Source organism: Bison bison, unplaced genomic scaffold, assembly GCF_000754665.1.
Source record: "Bison bison bison isolate TAMUID 2011002044 unplaced genomic scaffold, Bison_UMD1.0 scf7180017864163, whole genome shotgun sequence".
NCBI classification, from domain to species: domain Eukaryota; kingdom Metazoa; phylum Chordata; class Mammalia; order Artiodactyla; family Bovidae; genus Bison; species Bison bison.
In genome coordinates this window covers 8,884,578-8,910,152 of record NW_011494735.1, presented here as the reverse complement: position 1 = coordinate 8,910,152, position 25,575 = coordinate 8,884,578, and the positions used below count along the sequence as shown (strand labels likewise).

Below are 25,575 nucleotides of genomic sequence, written 5' to 3'. Positions count from 1 at the left end.
AAGGAATGATGCTGAAGCTGAAACTCCAGTACTTTGGCCACCTCATGTGAAGAGTTGCCTCATTGGAAAAGACTCTGATGCTGGGAGGGATTGGGGGCAGGAGGAGAAGGGGACGACAGAGGATGAGATGGCTGGATGGCATCACTGACTCGATGGATGTGAGTCTCAGTGAACTCCAGGAGTTGGTGATGGACAGGGAGGCCTGGCGTGCTGCGATTCATGGGGCCGCAAAGAGTCGGACACAACTGAGTGACTGATCTGATCTGATCTGAACATTATATTTGAAAATTATTTACTTCATTTTTCTATTTTCTCATTTATTTACCTGACTGATATCCTCTAGAGGTCAAAGTTTACGTTTCCTCGTTAAAAAAAAACAAAACTATACTCCATTTTTAAGTGATAACAGTGGAGTTATATGCAGTGATGAGCAGTGAATGGGCATTTAGTACCGGAGAGTAGTAGAATAAAGAAGTGAGAAGGAAAGTAGAAGTGATACGAGAAACTTGCACGAACAGTCCAGTATTATCTCCTCTCAGGAACAAGTTTCCTTAGAAGGATCATTAAATTGTGACCTGGATTGATCGGGCTAGTGGGTCAGGAGTCAAGGTGGATAAGGAAACATAAAGAAAACCTTTGATTCAGGAGCAATAATGTTAACAGGAAATCCAGATATTAATGCAGGGAGAAGTACATTGAAGAGAGTTGGATTGCTTTTGTTTTGATAGCATCCTTTCAGTTGCACTAGGTTGGAGTAATCAACATATTAAAACATTTAAGTTAGATTCATGTTTGAAGATGAAATTAGTAGAGATTTTGTTTGTTTTCTGAGTACTGGATTTATTGTATTTGGTTGAGGCCACCGTCTCAGCAACAGAGTGCTGTAAGAAAGCCGTTCTCAAACTGTGTCCTAAGTTCTTTGTAAGTGTTGAGAAGGGGCAGAGATTGGGGGTAAGTCTGTGGAACTCTTCTCCCCTCCCTCTGCCAAGTTTACCCTTAAAAAGCCAGATAACTTTCCGAAAGTTTTAGCATCTAGAAGTACTAGCAGTTGGCAACGAAGGACAATGGTTTAAGATATCAAATGACCTGCTCTTTATTTAGTATTTAGTACAGACTTAATTAACAGCAAACTGGACAAATCACCTTATCTTCCTGTGTCTTAGTTTCCTCACCTGGCTACTAAATTCCTGTTTCCTAGTTTATTGAACAGAAGAAGGAGGTGTGCTTTTATTGCTATTATCTCCTATGTAGCATTTTGTTATTTCCTGCTTATATTTTCATTTCTAAAGATGTTAATTTTCCTGGCACTACCCACAGGCTTCCCCCAGCGTGCCTCTAGTCCACTCTGGTAGATTGGGAGCACCTCTCTTTGCTTTCTTTTTCAGTCCTGTGAGTCAGACTCTGGTTTTATGATCTCTTGCATTTAGAAGAATATTTGTTTAGTCTCTAGCACTGCATAATACTGCGTAATGTTAATGTGTCCTGAGTGCTAAGTGTTATTCTAGCAGCTTTACGTTTGTTAACTAATCCAACCCTCACAATAACTCCATTTTTTCAGAAACAGGCTCAGGGAGATTAAGTAACCTACCCAAGTTACTAGAAGTTAGCCAGAGCCAGGCTTCAAAGCAGTCTGGCTTTAGAATCTGTGTTCTTATCACAATACCATATTGTATTTAAAGTATTCATATATTGTTCCAATTTAATTTTCAGGGCCCAGAATGTGTTCAGTATCTTCAACAGGAATACCTGCCTTCCTTGCAAGTAGCTCCAGAGATAATTCAGGTAAGAGCTGTCATAGCAGATTTTCCTCTTAATCTTAATTAAAGAAGTTGTTGTTTAGTCCCTAAGTCATGTCTGATTCTTTGTGATCCCATGGATTGGAGCCCACAAGGATCCTCTCTCCATGGGATTTCCTAGGCAAGAATACTGGAGTGGGTTGCCATTTCCTTCTCCAAGGGATCTTCCCAACCCAGGGATTGAACCTGCATCTCCTGCTGGCAGGTGGATTGTTTACCACTGAGCCACTGTAATTCAATTTAAATTTTGATTGGAGAAAGCCAAACCTGGAAGTTCCTGGTGGTCCAGTGGTTAAGACTTCACCTTCTGGTGCAGGGGTGCAGGTTCCATTCCTGGTCAGGAAGATCCCATATACCTCTTGGCCAAAAGACCAAAACATAATCATAATTGTAACAAAATCAATAAAAAGGCTTTAAAAGAAAAAAGAAAGCCAGAACTATTACATTCACCTTGACTTAATACACATAGGATAGCCAAAGTCCAAACATCAGAGGGTCTGTGAAATTGAATGGGGGAAAAAATGTCTTTTTCTTTTCCATCTAATAGAAATTTAATTTCCTACCATTGTGTGGGTGACAGATCATAGTAGTATTCACATTGCCTGTGACTTTGTCACTCATAGGAATCACAGATATTTTTATATCACATTACATTGTTCCAGAGATCTTGAAATAGCCACTAGACCTTGTTATCTAAGTCAGTAAGTCTTATTATTCTGATATATAGCAGAATATATCTGCCACAAATATATTTCATAAGCATAATTCATTATCATTAGTTTGCTTTGTAACCCCATGTATTTTAACAGTATTTTTTAAAACATTCTGAAAGCGGTCTAATAGGCTCCCCCAGCCTGCCAGCGGGGGCTGTGGCACATGAACGCATGGTCTGAAGGTTTGTGCCAGGTGGTTAACTTTACACAGGCCAAGCTCACCTGTGCTTAGCTTGTGAATTTGAAATCATATTTTGAGCTGAGCGGCACAGTCATTTTTATGATGGCATTCAGTTGTTTTCTGAGCATCTAGGTATCGAGACCTCTTGTGCAATAGCACATAGTTCTAATGAAGTATCAAAATCCCGATTGAAACTAGAGTTAGGATGTCTTGTGTAGATTCTAAGGATTGTTTCTTCATCAATAGTATTTTATAATGCTGTTTTTTAAGAGGCACTGAAAAAACTGAATGAAAAACAGACCTCACATAAGAGTACTTACGAAATTAATTTTCAATGAATTTATGATCTCTAATTTTATAACATATCTTTAACTTGGATATTAATTTTCTCATTTACCATTTGTTACATAAGTAAATTAATATTTTATAAAAACAGGATGTTACTAATTACTTATGATCTTAATGCATCAGAAACAGAAATATACCACTCAATTTTGAATAGCTCAAATAGTTTCCTAGATTACTAAATGAAGCAAAGTTATTATATTTCTATCTAATAATTTGCTTGTAAAAGATAATGATTCCCAGTTTTCCCTTTTCTCATATGCCGTCTGACTGCGCTTCTTGCACAATTCTATTGAAGAGAATTTTCTCTTTTTCGTTTGGTCTGGCTCCTCACAATTACCCTTTTACTAGATGAGAACAGCCATAGCCATGTAATTTTTGTCCCACTCATGCTTCTGAGGCAAGTCTATCTTCCCCAGAACATCCATGTTCTCCAACATGAAAACAGCCTGTCTGAAAAGTATTACATTTGAAAATGTCTTATAACCTTTTTGGTGAGGAACTGTTCAGGTTAATTTTGATAAATTATAATATGAATACTGGAGATGTGAAGCAACCTGAATGTCTGTTGACGGGTGAATGGATAAGCCAAATGTGGTGTATAATAGAACAGAGATGGTTCAGCCTTTAAAACAAAAAGGGAAATTTTGTCATATGCTACAACATGGATGAACCGTGAGGACATTACGCTAAATGAAATAAGCCAATCACAAAAACAGATATTGCATTATTCCACTTAAATGAAGTATCTAAAGTGGTCAAACTCTTAGAAACAGAAGGTAGAATGTTGGTGGCCGGGGGTGAGGGCTGGGGAGAAAGGGGATAACGGGGACTTGTTCAATGGGTGTGGAGTTTTAGTTTTGCAAGATGAAAAATTCTTGAGATCTGGTGCATGACAGTGCATTTAGTTAACAGTGCTGTACTGTATATGTGGTTAAGATGGTCAGTTTTATGATTTTATTATCGCAATTTTAAAAGAATATTGTGGTTTTGAATTTTGATGAATTTAATACAAATGACTCATTCTTTTATCTCTCCTCCCCTCCTGGCCCCTCAGGAGTTTTGTCAAGCGCTTCAGCAGCCTGATGCTAAAGTTTTTAAAAACTACTTAAAGGTAGGTATTTGGAAGACTTACATATTTTCATACAATTAGGTGATATTTCAGAGTCAATACATACTACAGCATACTGTATCATACTGTAGTTTGACCAACAGTTACATAGTTACATATTTGGGAATCTCTTTGCTCTAAAATCTGCTTCTAAGAATCCACAATTAAAAACTATTACTACATTTCAGTTTTATGTGAAGGCCCTTTCAGCTGAGCTCCTACAAAAGGTTAGAGTAAGATAAGCACACTGAATTGTATATGCCTGACCATGTTGATACAAAAATGTCATTTCCTTTTACAGTTTTGTGATGTAACTAAATAGGAACTAGAGAATTGAGAGAGCAAGTAATATTTAAGAACAGCTACCCATATTGAGTTGAAAGTAAGGAACTAAAAATAAAGAAACAGAAGTATGTGTTACTTGGTTATATCCTATCTTGAAACTTTCAAATTTGCAAAATGGACAAAAAGTAGAATCCTCAGATTTGACCATGAAGGCTCTTTTTATAGTCATAAAACCATTGAATTAACCAAACCAACCTCCAAGTATTTATTTGGTATTCATTTCTACAGTTAAATCCATGAAACAGCTTTCTTGCCCTCACACAGCTAGTCACTCAGTCAGCACTCTGTGACTGCCTTGTTATGTAACACATACTGTCCTAACTGCTGCAGATACCAGTATGAGTGACTTTCTCTGCCCACAGGGAGCTCATGGTCTGGAATTAAAGTTACAGTGTGACAGCTTGAGGAACTGTTCTTTACTTTATTAATTATTTTCAACAAATTTCAAGGTAAAGCACGTGCTGAATTTCTTAGTGATAAGTAACTTAATGGTTCCCTGGTCCTTTTGCCAAAGGCATTCAAGTCAAGGGACTTCACTGATAAATAAGTGTGCTACCCTTCAACTTTGGTTCTACCATCTTCCCTTGCCAATTTTTCCCCTAGTAATAGTTTGTCAGCTTAAACTGACCAAAGAGTTTGTGAGAAGAGAGTTACTGTTTATCATTGGGAACCCTCCCCTTTCCCAGTTCCCCATAAAAGTACCTGTGGAAGTAACTTCTGTTAAGTAACTGATCATCACACTGGATTAAAGGACTAAAAATAAATTGTAACTCTGTTAGAGGTATCTGTTCCAGCAGGTCTAGGTACACTGTAGGAGGCTTGTGCTCCAAGTATATTCATCCCAACAGCATTTATAGTCTTCCTCCCAAGCGCAGCTTCTCTATGGCATTATTCTTCTAGTTGGAAAAAAAATGAAGTTCCTTCTTTTGAGCCTCCTCTGTTCCTGTCTGATTAATCCTTAGATCTTCCCGATTGTTTGCTCCTCACTGTCTCACTTGTTTTCTGTCTCCCGTGCTGCCACTCTGGTGTCGGCTTCTGTTCTCTCACTCTGATTTCCCTTCCCTTGTTCTATCCAGGTTGATCCATTTGAAAACATTGAAAAGTTTTCTGAAATTCATTCCTCTTCTTCATGATCTTCATAGGCTTAATTGTTGACTAAACAGTAACAAATTCTTTAATTTGGCATTTAGGTGCCTTTTTTTCTTTTTCAGATTCTGAGCTCAAGACTACCTTTTTGTTTTCTCTTGCAGGAATATCCCTTACTATTCCTGCTGTTCTTCAGATATTCTGCCTTATTAGCACTCTTTCCCTTTAGGAATTCTACCCATTCTTCAAGGCTAACCTTAATCATGGCCTCTATGTTTTGTTTATATAGTGATGATTCTTTTCTCTCTACTTAGTCAATAGATAGTTAATAATTATTATGTGAATGTCTGATCTACTAGGTGTTACAGATACAATGACGAGTGTGGTCCTTATCCATAATGAGTTTACTGCCTTCTATTTACTTTCTGGTGCTTACTTAACATGAACCCAACTATGGATGGGAGTAATATTGAGCCAGTGCTTAGCACAGCCTCTAGCCTACATATTCATAGTCTTAGATGTTAAATTGGAAGTACTTTTTTATAATCAAATAAATAGTCAAGGGATAACACCTGCTATCTTTAGCTTTGACTTGTTTGTTTCTTCCTCAGAATTTAATTTCCTCCCATTAACTTTGACAGTAGTGCCAGTCAGCAAACCATTGTCAAGAGCATGTTCCCCTCTCACTGCTTGACTCTCATAGCACTGGAGGGAGCACCATATTTTCACTAGTTTCCTAATTGAGTAATGGCAACATTAGTTATCTCTAGACTTACCAAGTTGTCCAGAAGAGACAGTTTTTGGCTTGTATTATGTGTGATTTATGGAGTATATGAAATGTTTTAGAATAGTGACTAGCACCCAGTAACATGGAGCCCTTCTTCAGGTAAAAGGTGATAATCATCTGACATCAGTACTAAATGAACTAATACCTTATTTACAGGTGTTCTTCCAGAGAGCAAAGCCCTGAGGACTAGATCTCCCCGTGCCTACTTCATGATCAAGAATTCCAGTTAATAATTTATAAATAAACAATTTTTTGTGTGCTGTTCACACTGGTCTTTTTAACATTGCTTTGAGCTTATTGCAGTATATGTTTTGGGATTTTTTTCTCTAAAATGGGTGTAATTTCCCCTAAATTACAGGTATGTGACAACATAGAGAAGTTGCATGCCGATTAAATCGTTCTGTATAAAAGTGCTGTTGTAAGATACAGCAGAGTTATCCTAGTACCTTTTTTTTTTTTTAACTTGAAACTTTTAAGTCCTTTATAAAGACCATAGCAAGAAAACAGTGTACTTCTTTTTCATTACTGAATATAAAATGTTTGAAAATTTAAATTTTTGTTTTATGTGTGCAGACTCATAAACTTTCATTTATGTGTGCAGACTCATAAAAAAAGTGGGGGGAATAAAATCAAAATTAACTTTTTTGTAGATAGCTATTACATTTCCTTAAACTGTTTCAATGCCAATGTGTATTCTACAAAACAGAATGGTTTCATAAATTAACTGATTAAAGAGTAGGTGCTGGTGTTATACATTTTTTATTAAAAAAAAGCAAATAAATTTTACGTAGTGAAATATATCAAGTCTTTTGGAATTATTTTAAATACTTGAGCCTTATTTTTTCATCTCTCCTTGATCTTCCATTTAAGGGACTGCACATACTGTATGAGTGTTTGGATGATTTAATTATGCTCCTAAAAGAGTATATCCTACTTTGTTCTATTAAGCAATTTAGAATCTTTTTTCAAATGCACTACAAAAAGCCTGTATGCATATGTTGATAGAATTAAAAATCTAATATTTTCCATCTTAACTGGATTTACTTAGGTCACAATATACCTTTGTGTTTATAATGCTTATAAGTAGTAGCTGCCGGTTTAGTTCCCCTGCCTTCCCCCGTTTGTATTCATAACTATGCAAGAAACCTTCCCTGGTGGCTCAGACAGTAATGAGTCTGCCTGCAGTTCGGGAGACCTGGGTTCAATCCCTGGGTCGGAAAGATCCCCTGGAGAAGGGAACTGCTACCCACTCTAGTATTCTTGCCTGGAGAATTCCATGGACAGAGGAGCGTGACGGGCTACAATCCATGGGGCTGCAAGGAGTCGGACACAACCGAGTGATTAATGCTTTCACTTTCATGCAAGAAACCAAGACGATAAGACCAGTAGCACTATTGGAAAATTAAGAAAGGATGGACAAAACTGAGCAGCAGAATTACTATAGTCATCATTTAAGTTTAAATTCCAAACTCCCAAGTAAGGTTTTAGGGTGGTTAAGGGTTTTTTCTAACCTTTGGCCCATGTGGTCCCTAGAGGTTTCATGGATGGGCTTCAGTGGTCTTCTAAATTCCCTAAAATTGTATCCTTAATTTTACATAAATATTCTCCTGGGGTTAATTCCAGAAACGATTTTAAGCATTTTCCTAACATAGAATAAAGGTGCTAAACTAAGTTAACAGTTAATTGTAAAAATGGATCAATGAGATGTATATTATACAGTCAGCCCTCTGTATGTGCAGGTTCCACATCCGTGGATTCAACCAACCTTAGATCAAAAATACTTGGAAAAAACAATTTCCAGAAGGTTTGAAAAATCAAAACTTGACACTTAATTGTAAAAATGGATCAATGAGATGTATATTATACAGTCAGCCCTCTGTATGTGCAGGTTCCACATCCATGGATTCAACCAACCTTAGGTCAAAAATACTTGGAAAAAACAATTTCCAGAAGGTTTGAAAAATCAAAACTTGAATTTGCTGTACTTGAGAACTATTTATATAGCATTTACATTGTATTAGGTATTGTAAGCTAGAGATCATTTAAAGTATGTGGGAGGATGTGCATGGATTACATGCAAATACTATGCTATTTTATATACGAAATGAGCATCCAAGGATTTTGGTATCTGCGGGTCCTGGAGCCAATCCCCTGTGGATACTAAGGGATGACTGTACTTCAACAAAAATGATTTTAAAAATAGATGAGTGAGAGCTATTGTTCCTTTGACAAGTTCCCCTGTACAGTGGGAGAGATCATTGCGTATGTTGCAATGATCTTTGAACTGATTGTTCAGAGTATACTGAATTGCATAGCATAGTAGTTAAGAGCTTAGACAGGCTTGGGATCCAGATTCAGTAGGTTCAGATAGCAGTTATGCCAGTAATTGGTTTTAAAACCTTTGATAAGTTCTCTCTGCCCCAGTTTACCCATCTGTAAAATGAGGGAAATAATGGTACCTACTTTATAACTAAAAATTCAGTAAGTTAAACATGAAAAAAGCTTACTGCAGCATCTGCTTATTGATAAGAACTATTGTTTAGTCACTAGGTGGTGTCTGACTCTTTTGTGACCCCATGCTATTTTATATACTCTCTTGTAACCTGCTGGGTTTTCTCTGTCCATGGGATATTCCAGGCAAGAATACTGGAATTTCCTTTCCTTTTCCAGAGGATCTTCCTGACCTAGGGATTGAATCCAAGTCTCCTGTTTGGCAGGCAGATTGTTTACCACTGAGCCACCTGGCAAGCCTCGAGTAGCCATTGTTACTGCACTGTTTATTCCATATATGTAAAGGTGACCCCTCCTTCTTCCTTCCTGGCTCTTTAAAGCCCTTCAGAAGATTCACGAGTGTTCAGAGTTAAGAGAAATCAAAACGGGCATTAAGAATCTATAATAGAGATTAAAACTTCATGGTACCTGCTGCTGCTAAGTCACTCCAATCGTGTCCGACTCCGTGCGACCCCAGAGACAGCCTCCCAACCAGGCTCCTCCGTCCCTGGGATTCTCCAAGCAAGAACACTAGAGTGGGTTGCCATTTCCTTCTCCAATGCATGAAAGTGAAAGTGAAGTCGCTCAGTCCTGTCGGACTCCTAGCGACTCCATGGACTGCAGCCTACCAGGCTCCTCTGTCCATGGGACTCCAGGCAAGAGTACTGGAGTGGGGTGCCATTGCCTTCTCCATCATGGTATCTAATCATGTGTAATAATTCACACTTTGCTTCCTTGAAGTTGTCTAGAGCACTTCACTTAGGGGGTGCCATAGCAATTAGGAAACTTTCATCATAAATTGCCTTACCTGTATTGTATAATAGTCTCCAAAAGCAAACACCCCAATAATTGTCTCAAGGGTGAATCTCACCTTAACAAAGCCTCACTGAGGCAAGAAGACAGGGATTTGTATGTCTTAACTATGGAACTACAAGTTTTATGAGGCCTGGTATAGTTTTGGGCCTAACAGTTTATTTAAATCTTAAATACTAACATTAAATGCTTCACAAACGGCTTGATCTTCCAGAAAAAGTATTTCAGTGTTCCTCAATGCAGTAAACATTTTGAATCAAGGCCTTCAGCTAATCACATTTTCTCCCATTCAACTTTGAGATGTAGGTTATACTGTTATAAGGAACTTGGACTCAAGGCCTTCTCCTTGGCATTAGATAGGGGTGAACTAAAATTAGTGGGAATTGTAAGCAATGAATAGACCGTTGTTAGAATGATTCCATCATTAAACATTGTTTAAAAGTTTAATAATGTAAATTCCTTTGTAACATTATAGTGGATTTTGTTTTCTCCGTTTTGTACCTATGATATATGATAAAAACACGCTTAAGGACTTAAGTGTTAGTTGCTGAGTCTCTGTGACTCCATGGACTGTAGCCAGACAGGTTCTTCTATCCATGGGATTTTCCCAGCCAAGAATACTGGAGTGTGGTGCCATTTCCTTCTCCAGGGGGTCTTCGCCACCCAGGGATCGAACCCAGGTCTATCGCATTGCAGGCAGATTCTTTACCTTCTGAGCTACCAGGGAAGCCCTAAAAAACAGGCTTAGGTTAAAAAACAAATTGTCTAAAGCCAGTTCAGTCGCTCAGTCGTGTCCGACTCTGCAACCCCATGAACCGCAGCACGTCGTCATTAGCAAAAAGCGCTGGGACTGCAATCCAGGTCAGCTCCATTCAAAAGCCTCTGCTCTTAAACCACTCTGCCACAGTTTCCTTCTTTCACTCCTGGCACCTGTAGTTCTCACCTGGAAAGGACTCCCGCCTTCCTCCTCCTTCCCTCCGGAATTTATCTCTCAGCAGCAAAAGTCTCTTGAGCCTCTAGTGCTGAGAAAGGTTGCAGTGCTGTCAGTGGGCCAGAGGGATCTCTAGGGAATAGCTGCTTGAGCTCTCAGCGGCACAAATATTGCAGGGCACCTGATTTTAGTCCCTAGATTCTCCACTATTGTCATTTTCCAAAGCAAGAGTACTGGAGTGGGTTGCCATTTCCTTCTCTAGGATATCTTCCCGATCCAGGGATCGAACCTGGGTCTTCCGCGTTGCAGGCAGACACTTTACCGTCTGGGCCACCAGGGAAGCCCAAAAGTGAGTGAAGTCGCTCAGTCGTCTCCGACTCTTTGCGACCCCGTGGACTGTAGCCTACCAGGCTTCTCCGTCCATAGGATTCTCCAGGCAAGAATACTGGAGTGGGTTACCATTTCCTTCGCCAGGGGATCTTCCCGACCCAGGGATCGAACCCGGGTCTCCAGCGTTGGAGACAGACGCTTTAACCTCTGAGCCACCAGGGAAGCCGGGAAGCACAAAATACAATCTAAAAAGATGGAATTAAATGAGCTTGTTTACATTCGATAATCTGGCTCCCCTGCAGCCAACGTGGTCTTCTTTACGTACGAATCTATCCCTGCAGCGATGGCCCCGCACGTGTCAGTATTCTGCATAGTTGTGATTATTATATGTTTGTAATCATCGGTCCCTATCTGTCTGCCCCACTATCACTGCACTGGGGGACGCGGCGGAATTTGCCGCGTGGGAATCTGAATTCTTGCGCTCACTGCGCAGAGCTCTCCGGCTTTACCCTCAGAGTAAGCGGGAGACAGGCGGTGGATGTGGACTGGGTCGGACTCAGACACCCACCCAGCCTCCTGGATCCTCGTCACAGAAAATCGCGGAGCCAGCCGTGCGAGCAGCCTTGGCAGCGGAGACTGAGGCCCAGGCCGATCCGGCGGGAGTGCGCACGCGCACCCGCGCGCCGGCCGTCGGTCACGTGGCCTCTGTCCAGGGTTTGCGAAGCCGGAAGTGGCCTGAGGCGCAGGGAGGCCGCGGGAGCCCGCTGGCGGTGGAGCGGCGGAGACCGGGCAAGGTAAGCCGGGACGGCTCGGGCGGAGGGGTTGCAGACGCGTGGGGCACGGGCTGCGAGCCAGGCATGGCCCGCGAGAAGCAATCCCGCCCCCGTGGGAAACTGGTGTGCTGAGTCAGGGCGGAGGCGGGGCGGGCGACCCGAGGAGCCTAGCGGGACCCGAGGCCGAGCCCTCCCCGACCCTGACTGGGCGGACACCGCCTCCAGGGTGGCCGGGGCGTGCGAAGCCGGCCGGAATGGTCTCGCGGGCCGGTCCGCTGCGTCTGGACTCTTCGCCCCATGGCCGGCCCTTTGACCCGGGCCCTCACGGGTCTGGTGTCGTTGGGCACCGAGAAAGAGGATGTATCCGTTACTGGGGTTGGGCCCTGGCCGCCCGGGCAGGCGGGCATTGATGCCCCTTTCCCTTGGAGTTAGACTGGCTGCTTTCTCCTGTCTTTCCGAGCGTGAACGCGATCGTTTGATTTTTCAGACGATTAAAAAGACATGTCATTAGGGTTTTAATGAAAACAGCAGGGGTTGGCTCACCGGAAGCTAGAAGCCGAAAACGTTTTTAATGAACATACATGTAATGCAAATTCCCAAACGTTTCCTTTGGGAAATGGCTTACGAGTGTATTTTCCAGCCCGTTTCCCGGGTGTTTTCAATAGGTGTCCTCAAAACAAGTTCTCCCCAATAATTGTGTGCGTAACCGAAGGCCGGCTTTTTTCGCTGTAGAACGCTGAATGTTATGTTTAATAAATGATTCACTTAGTGGTAGAGTTTGGAAATCCTGGAACTTTGTCCATATGCGGCGTCACCAAGCCGGTTTTCATCTATGGACAAATGGTAACTTTCAATTTGGACGGTATAAGGAAGTAGACTTAAGGCAGGATCGCCAATCCCGTACTTGTTGAGTGCCTGCTTATGTTGTGTCACATTTTTGAAAAGATTTATATAGCAAGCATCTTCTAGGTGTGCTGAGTCATGTTTTAGCATGCTGTTGTTGTGGGATAATTGGTAGATAGTTTGAAAAGGCATTTCCCCAATCATTGTGACACCGTAGTTTAATATCTGCATATGCTGCTGCTGCTACTGTTAAGTTGCTTCAGTCGTGTCCGACTCTGTGCGACCCCATAGACGGCAGCCCAGCAGGCTCCCCCATCCTTGGGATTCTCCAGGCAAGAATTCTGGAGTGGGTTACCATTTCCTCCTCCAGTGCATGAAAGTGAAAAGTGAAAGTGAAGTCGCTCAATCGTGTCCGACTTGTAGCGACCCCATGGACTGCAGCCCACCAGGCTCCTCTGTCCATGGGATTTTCCAGGCAAGAGTACTGGAGTGGGGTGCCGTTGCCTTCTCCATCTGCATATTAGAGAGCCTCATATCTTAGCTGATCAATGTGTTTTATATTACCCATTAGATGTACATAGGTACCTAATGATATTATTTGTCAGTTATAGTTAGCTCAAGCAGCAAAGTTACATTAATTAGGGAAGCTTTTCATTCTTGAGAAATACTTGAAGATATTATTGAAAAGATATTTGACAATTTTATTATATCAGTAGCTGATATATGTGTATTTCATATTTTGAAAACAGAATCTTATTTTTACTGCTTATTTCCCATAAATTACTGTATATAAAATTATTTATCTGAATTAGTTGGGGGTAAAATTATATTCATATATCTTAATATACAAAGATTGTTGAAGTTTGGACCTTGTCCATTCTTTGTGTTCTTAACCCTACTTGGAATATTGGCATTCATTAATTCATTCCAGAATATCTATTTCTGACTTAACTGTGAAAGGATGTTAAGATTAAATGTGACACTACATCAGGTTTAGATTGGCATGGTGGAACAAGTGTTTATGCTATTTAGCATACCTCATTTTTACTCCCATCATGGAGCACAAATATTTACAATATCCTTATAGATACACAGTTTTAGAATATTGAAGGACAAGGGTAGGGGTATTGTTTGTTTTTTTTAAAAGACTTTATTTTTTTAGAGCAGTTTTAAGTTCACTGCAAAATTGAGCAAAAGGTACAGAGATTTTTCCATATATTTCTTGCCTCTAAACATGCATAGTCTCCCCTGCTTATTTTTAAAGACTTGTTAATATACACTAAGTATGTGTTTATTTATATATTTGGAGGTTGGAAAAACTATCCTTAAGTTAATTTCAGAATTTGTGGCTGAAAGGTCTCTTTTGAATCCTGGTTGTCAGGCTCTGGGTTGAGGAAATTTTAAATTAGGAAAGGTTATGTAATGGCGACAATTGTTTTTGTTAGTGTTGCCTTGCACCTGAAAGAAACAAAGTTATTTTTTTCTATATTTTTGTTGTATTTTACCTTATTTTATTTAAAACACTTTAAAATATGATGCATCAATGATTAATCTCTCAAAACATTTTAAGGAGGTAAATTATCACTTTCATTGACAGAGAAAAAATTAGAAGGAAATAAATATTTTTTTCAGCCCTGTGAATTAAACTGAATATATAAGATGTCATTAGTTAAAGCTTTTTCAGAGCCCACATAGCATTTTAGTCTTTACTATTGCTGGAAAGTTAGATTTTTATTGGACTGTTTGTACACTTCAATTTAGCAGTAAATTATAGGTGCTCTTTCTTGAGAATAAAAGTAGCTAACATTTGTTTCTTAAATGTATTATTCCCTTAAAACAAGCATGCAATTTTTTTTTCTTTTCTCTTAGTATAACAGGAGGATCGCCTGAGCACGCCGAGATGCAGAGCACTTCTAATCATCTGTGGCTTTTATCTGATATTTTAGGCCAAGGAGCTACTGCAAATGTTTTTCGTGGAAGACATAAGGTTGGTACGGAGAATTCTGTGAAAGCACTGTATGTGTAGTTTTCTGAGATGCACGCTTACACTTGGTGGGTTTGATTATTTTGTCTAAAGAGAGTATGTGTTTCTGTGGTTATTTAAGGTATTGCTGGTGTCAGAGGCGGTGTTATCTACCTAGGAGTGGCAGAGGTCATGTGCTGGGGAAAGGAGAAAAACAGAAGGTTCTATGAAAAAAGGAACTAGGGAAAATTAGTGTTGGCCTTTTGGCTCTCTCCTCCACCTGGTCCTCCTGCGGTAGAGAGTGAGCTCACTGACAGAGTTCAGTGTGGCGGTGATTTGGGGTAGGAGGCAGTAGAGAGAGGCGTGGTGAGGAGCAGATGGGAACTTTTGAGGGGAACCCCCAGATGATTCTGCTGTGCTGTAGTAAGGCTTCTTGCCCCTGAAGTAAACCAGCATTCTACAGAGTAGATTGGTGTAAAGTGAAGTTATCAACAAGGAGCCCAGGTTTCAAAGGCTATATCCTGGTATGAGGTAATCAGAACTGGTTAGTGCAAGGGAGAATAGAATAAAAGGGCTAATCCCAGAGGCATTTCAGGAACCAAAAGGACTCTGTGTCAGCTTCTATACTGGAAAATGAAATGAAAGATAATTGAAGTCATTTAAAAATGGAGAAATTTAAAATCATTAAAATTTCTGTTCTGGGAAGGAAGCTGCAAAAATAATAGAATAAAAACATCCTTTTATGATGCAAATAATCATCTACTAGTTTTTCAGCACTAAGAATTCAGCCCAGGAGCTCAAAACACTTTTAGTAAGGAGGAGTTTCTATATATTTTTCTGTAGCCTTGAGACCACCAGTCAGTTCTGTCTGTGACAATGAAATAAATGTTCACAGAGGGGTGCTATTTCCTCTGTGGCTCTTAGGGAGTGAATCAGAAGTGTCGAACAGTTTTCAGCTTTTTTTTCACCTCCAGTTTTTAGAATTATCCACACGTTCCAGTCCTTGATCAGATTCATGGTGATCAGCCTTGAATATTCCTGTCCTAGAAATTGTTTTTGTTTCGTGCAATGTGCCAAGAAGAGAAAATGGGTGGCAGCACTGAATTTAGCAGTGAGACACATCTGACCCTCTGTCTTCCTATGACCCAAATTAACTTATCAGACTTACCTGGTATATGTCAATACTTTGAGTGGACCTAGTGATTTTAGCCACAGAATTTATTAAAATCACTAAAATTTTAATGATTTTAAGTACAGTTCCTGCATGAAGAGTTTTGGGTTTAGTAGCAAGGTGGCATTGGAAGGAACATAAATTAGAAACTGAGGGAGTGACAGGTACTCAGTAGTGGTAGGAACTGAGGGAGGCATATTTAAAGTGCCTGAGGCTAGTAAATATCTATTTACTAGTGCCTTTCCTTACTTCCCTACTTAGATATCCAGTGTCCTTCATGTTAGTACTTACATTTAGTAGGTGGTATAAATGCCTGATGACTGAAAGAATGAGTGAATGAGGACGAACTACAGTAGACTACCCTGACACGACCTAAAGTTCTTCAAAGGAAGTAAAAATGTTCTTTATCCAATAGAGTTCAAAAACCTCAAATAAGGGTTTGAGAGGCATAAGAATTGACTTATAATATTGCCAACATCTAGTTTAGTATTCAAAATGTGTTTTGAGAAACCATATTTGTTCTCAGTGACATCAGTTGGACTATACCCCCAAAATCCTGCTTCCCCCTTAATTACTGCTTGTTTAAGGATCTTTAATTGTATTAGCTAAACCCTTTTTATGTTATTGCTGGGAGTGACCAGGTCCCTAAATTTACTATTTGTTATTCAGGGTATTTGTTGTTGTTAATGACTAGTTGCTAAATCGTGTCCAACTGTTTATGACCTCATGGACTGTAACCCACCAAGCTCCTCTGTCCATGAGATTTCCTAGGCAAGAATACTGGAGTGGGTTGCCATTTCCTTCTCCAGGGGATCTTTCCAATCCAGGGGTTGAACTCATGTCCCCTGCATTGGCAGGCAAATTCTTTACCACGGAGCCACCAGGAAGCCCTGTACAAAATATGAAAGTGAAAGTGTTAGTTGCTCAGTAGTGTCAGACTCTTTGTGACCCCATGGACTATAGCCCGCTAGGCTCCTCTGTCCATGGGATTCTCCGGGCAAGGATACTGGAGAAGGTAGCCATTCCCTTCTCCAGGCAGACTTCCCAACCCAGGGATCGAACCCAGGTCTCCTGCATTGTGGGCAGATTCTTTACTGTCTGAGCCACCAGGGAAGCCCCATACAAAGTTTATTACCTACTTAATTTGTCTCTTTTTCATTAAGTTGCCTGGAGCTGCTACCGTGTGTGGATGAATATATATGCATGTGATAACTAGGTGAAGTTAAAGGGGGGAGAGCTTTAGGAAGGACATGTTGACCTGCACGTTGTGTATATGTGTACTCGTGAATCTCTAAATATTATTCGTAGTGCTTTGACTTAAGGACAGTGACTGATAGGTGACTGTGCAGTTGAATGGAGGGAAACTGGGACATGCTGTCACATATCCCAGTGAACTCAGGGGTATGTTTAGACCACAGAAGAGTGGAAAATACTGGCCTTGGTCACAGTGGATACATTGCAGCATTGTGTTATTTCCCCTGCTTGCTCTTTTCTTAGGATTCTCCTCATTTCAGACTAAGTTTAAGACAAATGTTCTCAAGAAAAATCTCTGTCGGGTGGTAATAGATTTGTTAGTGTTCTTATCCTGGCTGATCAAATGGTAAAACAGTATGAATGAGCCCTGGTTAAATTGTTCCATTTTCATTCTGTCTGAAAACAGTCAGTCGGTCTTTTCCTCTGGAAAGAATATACGTGTATTTGGTGTGGAGGGAGCATGGGAGAAAGGGAGGAGTGATCTCATCACACAGATGATGGTCTCTACAGAGTGCACTTAAGACTGAGCTTGTGAGACAGCTAAATGGTCTTAAGAAGAAGATCATGAAATTCTAAGATGAGGGGAGGAGGGCGACGAGATGTAGGTGGTTAATCTGGGTGGGAAGCTGTAGAGAGGGCTTCAAAGCAGGAAAAGCGCAGGGTCCTCGAAGACAGAGAGCCATGAGAAAGCTTTACGTAAGGCATGCTTGAACCCCAAGCTCATAGAGGAAACGAGCTTTCCACTAACTAGGCGGGTTCAGCCTTGGGTTGTGGGAAAAGTAAGGTTAAACTCAGAGAATGTGGCCTGAGTGATTGGAAAGAGGTGAGAGGGTTTGCAGGAGAGCCTTTAAGGTTAATTCTGTGAAGAACATGAGAATGTGCTGTTCACCTGGAATGAAGCATGTGTTTTGTACTTCTAAGATGCCTTCCCAATTTCGGCTGTGCTTTGTAATTCTGTGTTTGATGTACTTCAGTGGACCCTGAGAGAGTGAGAGTTGGGCTACCGCAGCTGTTTTGGTAAAGGAAAGGAAATGCCTTTGATCCTTTAGAAATTATGTGGGAAGCAGCAACCTGCCCTAGTCATCTAGGTGAAGTTGCAGAAAGTCCCCAGCAGCAGCCATGGTGCAATCCAGCAAGAAGGGTGTGCTCTAACCTTACTCTTAACTCCTCCACTTCCACATACACACATTTTATCCAGCTAGGGAATCTTAAAAGTTAATTGCCTTACTTTGAGATTCTTACTAAAAATTTCATATGTGGAATATAATCTTTATAATCTTTCTCTTCCTGCTTTGATTAGTTTAAAACTATTAGTTCCCAGAGAAACCTTGTGAGTTTCACTATTTCTCAGTCAAAATACGTGTTTGCCTTTAGTATTGTTGGCTGTCTTTGCCACATGTATCACAATGGAAGCTTTATTTATAATATGAAAGAAAATAGCCTTTTCTACATTCCAAAGCATACTATTTGAAATAAATATTGAGCAGTTGATTAATGTATTTTAGATTAAAAAAAAAAAAAGATCAAGAGTCCTAGTACAAACTACCAATGCTTAAAAATATTCAGGGTGTTCTACAAAAAAGATAAATTGCTGTATCTTGTTCTAATGCTACCTTTTTTATTTTCTTTATATTATAAGTAAATAAAAGCTTTCTCTCCTTTTCTTAGAAAACTGGTGACTTATTTGCTATCAAAGTATTTAATAACATAAGCTTCCTTCGTCCAGTGGATGTTCAAATGAGAGAATTTGAAGTGTTAAAAAAACTGAATCACAAAAACATTGTCAAATTATTTGCTATTGAAGAGGAGGTAAGTCATCAAGCTTTAGTTAATCCTGTCATGTTTATTGTTGTTAATACAATTCAGGAGAAATAATCTAACATAAAAATTGTTCTATAAAGAGTGGGTTTTTTAATGCTGAAAATTAAGGCTCATACCATCAAATATTTATTCTCAGAAACAGATATAACAATGGAAATTGTTGGAATGGAATGGACTATAACAATGGAAAATCTCATGGAATCAGAAAAAGTAGTTGAAGTAATAAAAGAATATACAATGTGGTTACCAGTATTATTACTAACAGCAAAACCTAAGCGAAGTTAAATTGACATAATTACATAAAGAGAAAGTCAAACAATGCAAGGAAGGCTTTATAAAAAATCTTTGGAATCCAGAGAGTGATATGTGAATCCAGTTGTCAAAGACAGAATTGATTTTAGTGGGAAACAGTGAAAATAAAAATGTCTTTAGAAAAATAGAAATCTCATTATTATGGGTAATCAAATCACACCTTTTTGAAAAACAATTTGGCAGTTTATATTCCTTATATCAGTGATTTCATTTTTAGTGATTACTTCTTAGAAAGTAATCAGAAATGTAAGCTATAATTTTATGCACAAAGATGTTCATTGCTGTCCTGTTTATAATAAAAAATGGTTAAATAAATTAGAATGGTTGATGGATAGTTAGCCAAAGTTAGCGATACTGAAGATTAAAAGCATAGCCCTCTGGACTGCCAAGTCTGTTCAAGACTTCTTACACGAGCCACAGAGGAGTTTGACAAACCGTGCAGTCAGAGAAGTCCCTCCAGACTGCTCATTCAGACACGAGCTGCAAGTTCAGGCGTCTCCAGGGCCATCTTCCCTTAAGGTCAGCTGGCTACAAATTTGGGGCTTCCCATGACTGCCCTCAGATTTGATAGTTTGCTAGAATGTTGAATGACTCACAGAACTCAGGAAGGCACTATACAGTTGACCCTCAAACTGCACAGGTTTAAACTGCACAAGTCCACCAATAATAATGTGAATTTTTTTCCACTAAATATGTACTACAGTATTACACAATCTGAGATTGGTTGAATCTGCAGATATGGAGCTACAGATACAGGGCGTTGACTGTAAACTACTTTCTACTGCATGGAAAGTCAGCACCCCTAACCCCTGCTTTGTTCAAGGGTCAACTCTACTTACAAGTTAGTATCTCAGCAAAGCAAAAGGATATAAATTAGAACTAGCCAAAGGAAGAGATCCATAGGGCCATAGGACAGAATATAGGAGGGTTCTAAACATGAATCTTCCTTTCCGCAAGGATACATTATCCTCCTGGCATTGATGTATGATATGATAGTACACACAGAGTACTGTCAACCCTGTAAGCTCACCCAAGCCTTTGGTGTGCACAGTTTTTACTGAGGCTCAATCACATATTCCGCATGGCCAAACTTTAGTCTCCAACCCTTCCTGTGGGTTCTGGCTAATTCCTTAGCCTCCAGAAGTCGAAACGGAAGTGCACGTCCTAAGATCCCCATCATAAATTACATTTTTAGACCGTCACAAGGCCAAAGCCCCCAGATAGAGACACTTTTAGCAGATAGGACATTCTAGAGGCCTATTGAATCAGCTCCCAGTAGCCAAGGGCAAGCGCTTAGACCTCTCTAGCTAAAATTAATTCTGTACTGCACAGTGGTTCGGTTCAGTTCAGTCGCTCAGTCGTGTCCGACTCTTTGCGACCCCATGAATCGCAGCACACCAGGCCTCCCTGTCCATCACCAGCTGCGGGAGTTCACTGAGACTCACGTCCATCGAGTCAGTGATGCCATCCAGCCATCTCATCCTCTGTCGTCCCCTTCTCCTCCTGCCCCCAATCCCTCCCAGCATCAGAGTCTTTTCCAATAAGCAGTAATAAAAAGAAATATTTAACAAAATTTCAGTCACCTGGGAGCATGCTTATATATAATGTTTTGTGAGAAAATGAGTATTAAAAATATATATGCAGTATGATCTTGATAAATACAGTATGGTGTACAAAGTGTTATGTGTCTATAATGTGATTTGTTACGTAGAAAAAAGACTGGAAGGAAACATACCAAATATAATTATCTCAGTGATGAAATTAGAGATATTTCTCAAATTCTCAACTCCTCAAAACTCAGTTATTTCATTATTTAAAAGCAACAGCTTTTTTCTTTTAAAATTATTTCTTTCATACTACTCAATAGTAAAGAAGTTTTTTAAATATTTTATAAATTTATTTTGGGGATATATAGAAAAAATTATAAAAGGAAGAAAGAGTAAAAAATGATAATGACTGCTGTACTTAAGATTCATTCACATTTTCAAGTTTCTGAAATGGGCATTATGTTATAATCAATGTGTATTTGTAAGTTGGTAATGCTTCTTTTTTTCCTCTATAAAGCTATTGTTAAATTGATGTTGTATCTTATAATCAATGGTACATTAAAATCATGGTTTAAAACAGATCAGCAGCTCAGATTCCTATGAGCTGACTACAACTTTGCTCCAAGGGGACCACTCAATTATTCTGCTACCTATTTTTTTTAAGGCTAAAACTCGGGGAACTCTCTGGCAGCCCGGTGCTTAGGGCTCTGGGCTTCCACTGCCTGGGGCGCAGGTTGAGTTCCTGATCTGGAAACTAAGATCCCACATGCCACATTGTACTGCCCCCCAAAAAAGCTATAACTCCCTTCTTTGAAGTAAAAGTAGTGAAAGTGTTTGTCACAAGAAGAACTCAAGTGTTTTAAGAGATTCATGACAAAAGCTCATATCCTAAATGTACTATTATGTATTAGAAATTAAACAATTTTGAAAGATCCGTTATAACATTGTAGCAGTGATTTTCTAATTGGATTTAGCCAGCTTTTACTGTGGTTTGTCTTTAAAGACAAATCCAATTTTAATATTAATTTTGGAAAGTGTTAACTCTCATCTGTACAGTCAACAAATATTTAACAAACCCTAGGTAAAAAGCAGTTCAAAATACCTTCATTATTGTAGCAAATCCAACTTTGAAATGAAATCAGATGAGTATTGGCATATATTGAAAATTTATTTTTTCGATTTCCCCAGTCAGTGATTTTTTTTTTCCAGACAACAACAAGACATAAAGTACTTATTATGGAATTTTGTCCATGTGGGAGTTTATACACTGTTTTAGAAGAACCATCTAATGCCTATGGACTACCAGAGTCTGAGTTTCTAATTGTTTTGCGAGATGTGGGTATGTTTATTTGTTTATATGATTATATATGTGTGTAAATATAATTTAATGACATAAGAATTTTTAAAAATAAATTTCTTACATTCAAAGCTAAAGACCTTTATGGAGTGCTTTCTTAGATATGATATCAAAAGCACAAGTACAATAAGAAAAAAGTAGATAAATTTCATCAACATTAACTTTTGTGTGTCTAAAGGACAGAGTCAAGTAAAAAGACAGCTCATAGAATGAGAGAAAATATTTGCAAATCAGATGTCTGATAAGGAATTTTTATACCATCAAGTCAACAATAAAGAGACAACCCGATTTAAAAATCAGTAAAGGATTTGGTAGACATTTCTCCAAAGAAGATATGCAGGTGACCAACAAATATATAAAAAGATCATTAGGCATTAAGGAAATGCAAATCAAAACCGTAAAGAGATGCCACTGCATACCCACTAGGATGGCTAAAATCAAAAAGACAAAACAAGCGTTGGTAAGGATGTAGAGAAATTGAAACCCTCGTATACTGTTGGTGGTATTGTAAAAAAAAGTGCAGGCACTTTACACAGTAGACTGACAGTTCTGCAAAAAGTTAAACAGTTACTATAGGACTTATCAATTCCATTCCTAGGTATTCATCTAAAAGAATTGAAAATATTTCCACACAAAAACTTGTGTACCAGTATTTATAATAATAGCAACAACAAAAAAAGGAAGCCCAGTATTCACCAACTGGTGAATAGATAAATGGGCTACATACAGTGGAGTGTTACTTGTTTGCAACAAGAATGAAGTAGTGGTACATGCTGTAACGTGATGCACCTTGAAAAATTATGCTTAGTGAGAAACACCAGACACAAAAGGCAACAGTATTTGTATGATTTCATTTATGTGAAATGTTCAGAATAGGCAGATCCTTAGAAACAGAAAGCAGAGTAATGGTGGTCAAGGCTTTGAGAGGAGAGTGGAGTCAAGGAGTGACTGCTAATAGAGATGTGGGGGTTCTTTTTGCATAATGATAATGTTCTGAAATTGGTGTGATGGTTTGTATACTCTGTGGCTCTATACTAAAAACTGCTGAATTGTATGCTTTAAAAAATGAGTTTTATGATATGTAAATTTTATCTCAATAAACCTGTTATTAAAAATAAAAAAGAATATGGCAGCCACAGGGAATAATATCTTCTTGGAAAGAAATGAATCAATATTTGAAGAATAGGAAAAGCCCAGTGTTATAAAGTATGAGGTTAGTGGGAATTCTTGAAATTGATACTGGAAGCAGTAGAGACTACTTAGGTTCCTAAGTATACTGGTAGTCCTGAGTTTCCATAATTGAATGTTGATATCTTGAAACTTATTTTTATATGTCATGCTTGGACATTAATCTGTCAGCTGTCAAACAAATGGTTCAGACTATCATTCTATGACACTGCATGTCAGTTAGCCCAAACAATTTCAGCAATTTCTATTAATATTTTTTTTTTACTATATTACGTATTGAGTCTAGTTTACTATTTTATGGAATTTTTTTCCCCAAAGTAAAAATTTTAATTATGGTGAAATATTATTTTTCTTGGAAATTTGTATTCTTGGGTTTAGGTAGATGGCCCACAGGTATATAACAAAAAGTAATTCAGGAAGTCATAGGCTTAAGATCATTGTGTTCCATTTTCTTGACAGTATTTAAGAGAGACTGGACTCTTCCTTAGACCATATTGATCCATGTTCTTCTAAAATTTCTCATTACTCAAGCATGAAATATAAAATCTAAGTATAATCTATTACTTCTTTGATTAAGATGACTTTGGACCAACTTACGTAAAAACTTACATTGAGTGAATAAGAATATATTAATGTTCATTAGTGAATCTGATGCACACACACATACCTACTTATGATTTCCTTTGTTTTATATTTATTGTTGAAGTGGGTGGAATGAATCATCTCCGAGAGAATGGCATAGTTCACCGTGATATCAAGCCAGGAAATATCATGCGTGTGATAGGGGAAGACGGACAGTCTGTGTACAAACTCACAGATTTTGGTGCAGCTAGAGAATTAGAAGATGATGAGCAGTTTGTTTCTCTGTATGGCACAGAAGAATATTTGGTAAGTCATGCATCACTAATAATTTTATTTTAAGAAGCTGGATATATTATAAATATGGGTAGTTGGTCAACCAGATCACTGTATAAAATGTCTTAACTCATGGCAAAAACTAAATTTTCTATTCTAATGAATATGGTATGTAATGTGGAATTAGGTATTGGTTTCTAAGGGTGTTGCTTTCTGTTAAAAAAATTCTTGTAAGTTTTATAATACTCTTAAATAATTTTACTAATGTTATGCATCTATGTTAAAAGAAAGAACTATCTGTACACTCCAGAAGCATCTAGCTAGTAAAGGCTTCCTTATTTGGATCAGAGCAGTTAATATATTACAAGCTTGTTATAATACAGTTCCCTGTAGAGCAAACTTCATTATAATTCTGAAGAAGACTCTCTTCAGGGAGGCTGGTTACTGAAAGATGAAAAGAACCATTATTAGAAACACACACAAAAAAATGAAATGCCTCTAAAAGATCTAACTTGAAATACTAGAAAACTAGAAAAGCTCCATGGTTGAAACAGTTTATATAGATGTGTTTGTGTGAAGTTAGTAAACATTTGAAACACTTAAGAAAGGCACTTAAAAATAAGTACATTTAACATGTAATCAGAAAGTTTATAATATATAGCTGTCACTAATTGGTTATGGCTCTGAGTTTTATTTTAAAAGTCTTAGATTCTGTGACTTTTTTCCAATTGGATTCTGTGATGGTAATTTTATAATTTGAATAAAGTCAAGGTGCCCCTATAACTTTATTCAGATTGTTCTAACTCTGGCATGCATTAAAGTATCTTAACTTGTTCTATCAATATGTAACCACTAATTAATCTGCAGTTGTATTTTGATAATCTTTTATTAAGAGTACTTAAAAATGGGGACTTCTCTGACAGTCCAGTGGTTAAGACTTCACACTTAGAGTGCAGGGGCACGGGTTTAGTCCCTAGTCGGGGAATTAAGATCCTGCTGTGCAGTGCGGCCAAAAAAAAAAAAAAACCTAAAAATGGATTATATTCACCCAACAGCTATTTATGTACAAGCATTGTTGTGGGAATTGAGACTTCTGTAGTGTACCGGAAGTACATGATTTCTGCTCCTGTGGAACCTACAATCTAGTGAGGACAGTAGACAAGTAAATAAGATAAATTCAGATAATTAAGTGTTGGAAAGACAATAAGGTAGCAAAGCAGAAGAAAGATAGCTGGGGAAAGCTTCCTTTCAATCTTAAGTCAACTGATACTTTAAAGATGAAAACAAGCAAGCCATGCAAAGATCTGGGGGGAAAGCAGCATTACAAGCAACTACAAAAGCCTAAAAACAGAAGTGACCTTGGATGTTTGGGAAACAGAAGGGATGACAGAATAGCTGGACCTAGTGAAAAGGCAGGTGATAAGAATTGGAGAAGTAAGCAGAAGCCAACCAGAGCACAGACTGGTGGTTTCTACCCTGTATGGTCACCCCCTGTTAATAATAAATGTTTTACAATATTCTTTTCAGTATCTTGAAATGAAATTCTTAGATAATATAATCAAC

The 25,575-nt window shown here is 38.7% G+C and overlaps 2 protein-coding genes across 3 annotated transcripts in view; both read left to right on the top strand.

The window, feature by feature from the left end:
* The window catches only part of XPOT (exportin, tRNA), a 92,244-nt gene extending 85,082 nt beyond the window's left edge, over positions 1-7,162 (top strand). For both annotated transcript variants that reach the window (XM_010841588.1, XM_010841587.1), the window contains exons 23-25: positions 1,711-1,782; positions 4,093-4,149; positions 6,521-7,162. In XM_010841588.1, coding sequence (XP_010839890.1) covers positions 1,711-1,782; positions 4,093-4,149; positions 6,521-6,547 — 156 coding nt within the window. In that variant the 3' untranslated portion in view covers positions 6,548-7,162. The remainder of the gene's footprint in view (positions 1-1,710; positions 1,783-4,092; positions 4,150-6,520) is intronic.
* A 4,472-nt stretch (positions 7,163-11,634) lies between these two features.
* Positions 11,635-25,575, top strand: part of TBK1 (TANK-binding kinase 1) — a 43,290-nt gene continuing 29,349 nt past the window's right edge. Inside the window, exons 1-5 of the mRNA XM_010841585.1 lie at positions 11,635-11,722; positions 14,414-14,531; positions 18,601-18,741; positions 21,822-21,951; positions 23,864-24,045. Coding sequence (XP_010839887.1) covers positions 14,445-14,531; positions 18,601-18,741; positions 21,822-21,951; positions 23,864-24,045 — 540 coding nt within the window. The 5' untranslated portion in view covers positions 11,635-11,722; positions 14,414-14,444. The remainder of the gene's footprint in view (positions 11,723-14,413; positions 14,532-18,600; positions 18,742-21,821; positions 21,952-23,863; positions 24,046-25,575) is intronic.